Source organism: Bison bison, unplaced genomic scaffold (genome assembly GCF_000754665.1).
Source record: "Bison bison bison isolate TAMUID 2011002044 unplaced genomic scaffold, Bison_UMD1.0 scf7180017864498, whole genome shotgun sequence".
Lineage (NCBI taxonomy): Eukaryota > Metazoa > Chordata > Mammalia > Artiodactyla > Bovidae > Bison > Bison bison.
In genome coordinates this window covers 10,345,293-10,353,714 of record NW_011495057.1, presented here as the reverse complement: position 1 = coordinate 10,353,714, position 8,422 = coordinate 10,345,293, and the positions used below count along the sequence as shown (strand labels likewise).

The following is an 8,422-nucleotide window of genomic DNA, read 5'->3' as shown; positions in this document are numbered from 1 at the left end:
CCTGGAGAATCCCAGGGACGGGGGAGCCTGGTGGGCTGCCATCTATGGGGTCGCACAGAGTCGGACATGACTGAAGTGACTTAGCAGCAGCAGTAGCAAATAAGAAAATTTTAACTTCTGTTTTTTTTTCAGAGTTGCTAATTATGAAAGCTTTTATCATAATTAGACTTTATCTGGACCACTGATAAAAGAAAATTATAGTTTGTATTTTAAAAAATACTAATAATAGTAATTTCAAAATATAATAATTACTTTTTATAGTCACTTTCAATTTTACCCTTAAAATAAAATTTTAGTCTCCAATGCATATTTTAAAAAAATTTCCATAATTCATAATGGTTAATATCAGTAGTATAAAGAGATTATGTTTTTATTATAGAAATTATATACTCATGGTATCTAATGTTGATCATTATCATTAATCACCATTACAATTTACTGGATGATAACTAAGTATTGGAAAATGTGTTTAGAGGAATCCATGCACTCAATCTTCAGTAGTATATGTGGTCAATACTATAATTCTTTCCATTTTACAGATGAAGAAATTGAGGTTTGGATATTAATTTAGGGCTAAATATAAAAGCAGCTGCCTGCCAATGCAGGAGAGTCAGGAGACAGGGGTTTGATCCCTGGGTTGGGAAAATCCCCTGGAGGAGGAAATGGCAACCCAGTCCAGTATTCTTGCCTGGAAGATCCCATGGAGAGAGGAGCCTGGCTGGGTCACAAAGAGTTGGATATGGCTGAGTGATCGAGCACACACTCACAATCCAAAACAATTCAGCCTAAATTTGTGTTTGTGGTATGTGTAATATAAGATGGCTTATTCCAAGTAAATTTCCAAGTAAAATATACTATGAAGAATTGACATTATTACAAATTTGAGAATTCAAAATAATTCTGATTTTAATCTAATCTCATAATATCCTTGTGAATTATTAATAGGAGTACTTATATACAATAATAGCAGCACTAACAGTAATGCTATGCGTGGGGTGGGAGGAGAAAGAAAAATAAATGACCCAAATGGTCCAAGTTACTTTGGACAAGTAACTGAATTGTTATTGTAGAGTCCCTCTTGGGCACCAAATTGAAATAATGCAGGTATGTATTTCTTGCTACCTGTGAACGCATGAACACTTTTTCCTCTAATTTGTAGGTGTGGAACTGGGGTGTGGGGGTATCTTATTTGTCTGGGAGCCATTTCTTTGTAGTTACAGAATTGTGTATGCATCTGTTATCTGTCTTGCGCTTCCCTTACCACACCGAAGTGTCAGTGCTTGCTGTTTGCTTTGGAGAACTATGCCAGATGACTAAGAAACCTTCCAACTTTATGAAGCTGGGTCATTCTTTTTCCCATGAATAGCAACTCAGGCAGAAGACCAAGCAAGTTTCACCATAGAGTCAGGCTCTCAACTGGATTAGTAATTAAAAAACTGCCAAGTCTGCTTAAAATTATGTTTTGTTAACATAATCTTACTGTGATTTGCTCAGAGTCCAGAAAAAAAACCAAAAAACTCTGAAATAGCCATTCTTGGACTTTCAAAGGCAAAATAATGAAATAAAGTACTTCATAGGGTCAGAGAGCTTTCAGTGTACTTGCTGAATTCTCTTAGTTTTCTCATTTGTGAAATGACAGGGGTAGACTAAGTTATATACAGTTACCTTTTCAATTCTTGCAATAAATCTCTGCGTGCAGTAGGAAAATATTGAAATTTTTTGATCATGGGAAAGGCATGATAAAATTGTGGGTTTAAAAGATTACTCCAACCGCAGGGAAGAGGCAGTGATTACAGGCCACCAGCAGCGAATGTTTTACATCAAATTAGGCCGGAGATGCAGAGTTGAAGGGCAGCAGTGGGAGCAGACCAGAAAAGATTAAAGGAGAGATACTGCATGGGTGGAACTGACAGGGCTTGAGAACCAATGGGACGTGGGAGTCAAGAGAGGGAAGAATTTCAGGCGATGGCAGTTTTAAACAGGCAGATCAGGAGCAAGGGCATAGCAGAATTTAGCAGGTTAGAACACGGCAAGTTTAAGATGCCAGAGAAAGGGCCTGGGTGAAGAGGCTTAGCTATTTGAAAAACACATCAGCGCCATGAACATTGGTGCTTCAGGCCTGATATGTGGAGGAATAACTGCTCAGTTTGCTTAGTTGAAATCATGGGAGAATTTGAAATCCCTCAAGAATACAGCCAAGAAACAGCCTGGGGATAAGAATGAAACATGGGAATTCCGACATTTATGTAACTGGGAAAATGACAAAAAATAAGAAATGAAAAGGAGAAAAAGAAGTGGCTGAAAAAACAGGAAGAAAATGTCATGCAAAATCAAGGATGTCAAAGGAAGGGAAAACTGAAAGACAGACAGGGTGTGAACCATATCAGATGATATGAAATAGCTGAGCAGAGAGATTCCTGAAGAAATCTGAGGTTTTCTAGGACTTTGAATAGGATGCTTTCAGTTGTACGGAACAGGTTCCTTTTGACTGAAAGAAATTGGGGAATAAGATAGAGGGGAAAAGGACATGAAAATAGTCACTTTCCCAAGGAATTTGGTGATAAAAAAAAAACCCAGAAAGATGTGATAGTAGAATTAGATTACTAATAGTGTGCAAGGAAATATTTTTGGAGAGGGAGACATGTGTTGGAGATGAAAGTCACTTGGTTGGAGAGGGAAGTTGAAGGGCACTATCCTGAATAATTTAGACTTTGTCTCTAGAACAAGGATAAGGTTATTTGGGGGAAATCAGGGGACTAGTTTGGATTATGAGATGTGTTGGGGATGTGTTCTGTGGAGACCATGATGGAGATGCACTTAGGTATGAAGACTGGTCAGGCTGAGTACATCTCAGCTCTTTTGTCCACTGGATATGGGTGTTGGAGTGAGTCACTTAGCCATTCAGCGCCTCAGTTTCCTCCTCTGTATATGAGACTAAAGCCCTTTCCAATTAAAATATTCTAAGAAAGCAGTGAATAATTCACTTAAAGCACATCCTCAGTGAACCCTCCCTGCATCTCTATTTTAGGAACCAATCCATATATATATATTTTTTAAAGCCACAAGACACAAAATTTCATGCTAATATCAATGATTCTAATTAAGCTCATTTTTTTTCTTTTGATATTGAAGTTTACATTTCTTTACATATAGTAAAAATGGTCTTGAAAGTAATAAGTAGTAAGGACAACTTCTTGTATTTAATAATTGTGTTAATCTTCAACAGTCACATGACAGTTTTTAAAGCATTACATTTTGTGTCTGTTATGTATATCATAAGAATGAACCTGAGATAAAGCCAAAATATGATAGATTGATTCTTTAAAAAAACCCTCCTGTTTTGTCTTTCCTTTGTATTACTTGGACCATAGCTGGAGTTGACAGCATGTTGGTAGGTCATTCTTCTTATTTGTTGATTGGTTTATTTATTTCTTTGACAAATATATAACAGATGTGTGAAACCAGGGCTTTATTATTAAGTCTTTTGAAGGATTTAAGCCCTAAAAATATTATGACGAGCCTTAGATAAAATGTACATGTATACTGCATCATGAAAGTAACAGGAAAATTCATCGTGGCTGTTTTCATGTGTAATACCCTCATGATTATTTGGAGTGTGTGTGTGCGGGTGGGGGGAGGAGAAAATAGAAACTACCCCCAAACTCCCTATTTACCTCTTGTATTCCCTATTTACCTCTTCTTTGTGAATTAGACGTCTACTGAGCAATCTCACACCAGTGCAAGGCACTATGAAGGATACAGAAGTGACTTAGACACAGAACCTGCCCTCGAATAACTTACAGCCAGGTAGTTTCATGAGCAGCAGGCCCTTGATTTGTGAAGCTGTGGTTGTTTATTAGCCAAGGCTGTGCTCTGTGCTTGTAGACCAACTGAGATCAGCAACCAGTGGCATTTAAACCACTTTGACTTGCCTAAGTCCATTAGAGGACATTGCATGCCAGGCAGAGCCAGCAAGAGGGACATGACCCAGTGCTCTGGAAGGGTGCTCCCTCACTGTGGGGAGCACAGTAAGTCTACCGAGTGTGCTTCCTGCTTCAAGTGTCAGGCCAGCGCCTGTTAGGACATGGAGGTAGCCAACAACAATGTTCTTGAAGAATGTGTAGCTGAAAAGTTATCAGAAATAAAGTGCTCTGGGAATATAGACAGTGTTATTTTTCTAGATTCATAAGCCTTGTTAAGTAGGTGAATTTTGTCCTTTAGCAGCCAAGTCATCAGATTTATCCAATTAGCATTTCCTAGTTCTTTAAGTTTTTCTATCGCCTTAATCAGACACAGTAAATGATTTTATTCTGTAGCAACTCAAACCAATTAAATGATGACAGCTTTGTACTCTTTATTTTCATAAGAGTGAAAGAACAGGCCGATCTTAAACCTGCTGTGAAATTCCAAAGCTTTTAAGAGCATTATGATTTTGCTTAAATACAATTTATACATTTGAATTAACAGGTGAACAGAAATGCTGCTTCCATCTTCTAGAAAATATTTTACTGAAATTCTGATATCTGTAATATGTATCACTGTAATATGAGCACAAGAAAGCATAGAACCCTCCCTTTGCTTCTCTTCTGCGGTGTCTGTACTAGTTCGTTAGTTTTTCTCTTGCTTTAGGCATCAATAAACACAATTATGGAAATTCAAGATTCTGGTTCACATAAGTTGATGAACTATGTAATAAAGTATATACTATAGTCCGTATATTTTAGCCCTGGGCTTGAGAAATACTCCAGATAAAACCTGCTTATATACTTAATAATTTCAGCTAAGTTCAAACTGTGGAATTAGTTTATCTGGTGGTCAGAAGCAGTTTTTTTTTGAGGGAAGTATTAACTATGGAAAGAGGAGAAGCGAGGCTGGTATGATCAACTGAAGAAATCAATCATTCTTGGTAGTAAAGATGAGTTTATTTGTTCTTTGAGTGTATGCTGCAGAAGTTGACTTTTATAGAAAAAGATGCCTTGATATCTGTATTGATTTGAGTTGATTGATTGGACCTGGTGAAGTTGCAAAGTTAGTTTTAGAAATCAATTGAACTATAAAATTCTACTGGTTCTACTTTGCTTTTTTCACAGTCACCATGCCATCCCTTATACCACAGTTACAGCCACTCACAAAGATTTCTTATATTTGATACAAAGTTAACTTTGTTTTCTGGCGTAGAACTCATTCTAACCACCCCGAGCCTCCTGCTAACCACCCATATACACACCAATCTCATGGAAACAAAAAGAAAGAAAGAAAGAAAAATAAATGTAGCATTAATAACATTTCTTTGGCCTGCAATGTTATAACAGCTGTAAGCTAATGTCTGTTCAGGCACCTTGCCTGAATAATGGAGTAGTCCTGTGGCAAGCTTGGCCTCCATAAGAAGTTTCTTCCCCTTTATTCTCCCTGATCTAACCCTCTAATTTGAACAAAGTCTTGAAACTTAAAGGAACATTGAGCAGATTACACAGCATACTTGTAATACATGGTTGCCTAGCTCTCAGTGGCTTTGCATTAAAGATAGTTATCAGTTTAAATGTCTTAAAAGTTTTCAAAATTGCCCAAATATGCTCCTTAATGTAGATTTTCACTTACCAATTTTGAGCAGAGACTATAAAGACTTTACATAGATTTCTTTCTTTTTTTTTAATTGGCAAAAGCAAACATTCAGAATAAGTGTAGCAGAAAAGTTTGCTATAGTGATGGTTCACATTCAGAAACAGTATTTTAAAGCAAAAATAGATTGGATAACTCCAAAGGATATTTATCCAGATCATCTGGTAAAATCAGTAGTAGAAATAACGTGATTTTTCTAAACCTTAGAAAGTGAAATTTTTTTAAAAAGTTATGATATTTTAAATGAAAGATTTCAATTCTTTATAAAATAAGTTCTTTAAGAAATAATTTCCTAATGTGTATGAGAAACTTATGATTGATTCCAAAGTAAAATATGGCAAAAAAACAAGCAAATGATTCACATGCAAACAGGCAAAAACTATCCAGACTCAGAAAGTAAAGGACAAAGGCCCAGAAATCTCTCTACAAAGAGAGAAAGTTACATGAAAATATATGGTTTTAATAAAATGATATGCTGTACTGAAGAATGATGAGATACAAATGGCTACTTAAAGGAACTTTATAGGATGTAATTAATTAGAAATAATCATTAAAATTTAAAAAGGCATCTTATAGATTCAATGAAAATACATAAGCATCTGAATAAACTTTAATCAGCTGACACTATAATGGACCTGAATTAGATCAAATTTATATGAAATTAAAAACAAAAGTATTTTCTTATTTCATAATTAACAAACACTCCTATGTTCAAATGACATACTGTGTGGTACTCATTAATCCCTGCCATGTCGCAAATTATGAAATTCTCAGTATCAAGTCCCTGGAATAAGGCTAATGTTTGAAGGGCAGTTTGGAACTATATAGCTACCACTTACTGATGCTCATTTATTAATAAATCCACTGGTTATGGCCTCTCAATTAATAAAGTGAATTCAAGTTAACCAGCATATGTTGAATCAAAGATCTCACTTGTTACTATAGACACCCAAAAATCCAGTTCAAAAATGAAGCAAGTAGAGACACATATTCACCACAGCACTACATCCTGCCAAATTGGAAGACACAATTTACCTGGCATTTGCCTCTTTGTATTATATTAACATTATTGTGAGAGAGACTACAATTTTCAATTTTCAACACAAGAGAAGTTGATACAACTCACTAGTGCTGCACTTAGAAGTCGTCTCTAAAGAGAGAAGACTAAGAAAGTGTAGGGTTGCAATAATAAAGTATTTTGTTATAGTTTCTCTGATCATCAAACATACAACTTTTGTCTCATGGTCATTACTGACTTTCCAGTAGTAAGAACCATTATCATAATAATTATACTTATTCCTTAATTATAGCCATTCCTTCACCTACTATGTCATTTATAAATCTCCCATACTGGCATTCTTTTTGAAATTAAATAAATGTTTTAAATAAAATTACAGTTTAGAAGTGTGGGACGTCTGATATTAGTGATATGAACCCCCAACCACATACAGAACTGATGAGACTGGGTGGTGAAGCCAGTTACAAACAGCTTTGATTTTAATTTATATGGATCCTATTTTTACATTTTAAAAACTATAGTGAATCTACCAGCAAAGATACCAAAAGTATGGGAAAATGTCTAGATTAAAAACCAAGATACACCTGTGAGATTAGTTTTCAAAGCCCACCTGCAAAAGAGAATTTGAACAACAGAAGGCTATTAAGTAGTGATCTGACTTTCCCAAGTTCAGTATTTCCCCGGCATGACTTGGCAATGACTTCGATGTCAGAGATGTGATATGGTGAGTTGACACTGATGCACTAATATGATCTTGCAGTCTTCAATTAAGGAGAGAAACACTATTTAAAAATCTAGTCCATAAAAATCACCTTATCATTAGCATAAACTTTTAATGGGTTTAGGTTAGAAATAACACAAAATAACATTTTCCTAAAAGTTCTCCCTTGTTTACCATGAGAACGATGATGGAAACTTTTTAACAGGATTCACTTACCAGGAAAATGAACAGCACCACAGCTGCTCTGAAGAAGGGCCAGTTCATCGCTGCTGAGTTCTCTTACATCCAAGATCGAGGGAGTTTTGTTTTTTCTTCTCTGTTCTTTCTCTTCCCCCCACTCAGCTGATGTCTGCTTAAAAATAATTTCTCAGTAGATGTTCTTACATGCAGGCTTTGAGGTGTTTCTGCCTTCTCTGGGAGCAGGACTGAAGGTACGTATAACCTGTCTAGATCCCCACCCTAAAAACTTGGGCTGGTCTCCCTGAAATGCTTAACAGGATCATCATTGCTCGCAGGTAAAAACTTAGGGACACACCCTCTTCCAGCTGAAAGGCAGCTCTCTGTGGGGCATGGAAGATTCACCCCTTTATTGAAGGTTTCCAGTGGCAGGCATTTAGAATGATCAGAAGTGTGAAGAGCTGTACAACGGATAGGGGTTTTTCACCCTAGGCTCTATTTACAGGTTGTTCAGCTTCTTCCCATATTGAAAAGGGAAGTGGAGTCTGAATGTTTATACTATTCAAAGAGGATTCTGTGACCCACGTTCATTGCCAGACCTTCAGGTCACAGTAGAACATTATAAACTTTCCATTTCAGTGGATGTTAGGAAACAGTCATTTTCTGAACTATTTTTAAGAGACAGAAACTCTGCTAATGTTAGGAGTGAGGATTTTTTTATTTAAGCATTCGTTCAGACAAACAAAACGTACATACTTACGATTTTACTTACAATTTTAAGGTCCCTTGGGTAAATCACAGTTCCCTTTAAGTGACCAGCCAAAGTCCAGGGACGTCTCTATTGTCTCTCTAAATGAATATCTTCTTTCCCCAATTATTTCTCTCTT

At 36.3% G+C, this 8,422-nt stretch overlaps 1 protein-coding gene across 1 annotated transcript in view; it reads right to left on the bottom strand.

Annotated features, from left to right (window-relative positions):
• DSG1 (desmoglein 1) overlaps nt 1-8,079 on the bottom strand; it is a 44,443-nt gene extending 36,364 nt beyond the window's left edge. Inside the window, exon 1 of the mRNA XM_010828963.1 lies at nt 7,575-8,079. Coding sequence (XP_010827265.1) covers nt 7,575-7,622 — 48 coding nt within the window. The 5' untranslated portion in view covers nt 7,623-8,079. The remainder of the gene's footprint in view (nt 1-7,574) is intronic.
• Nucleotides 8,080-8,422: the final 343 nt, after the last annotated feature.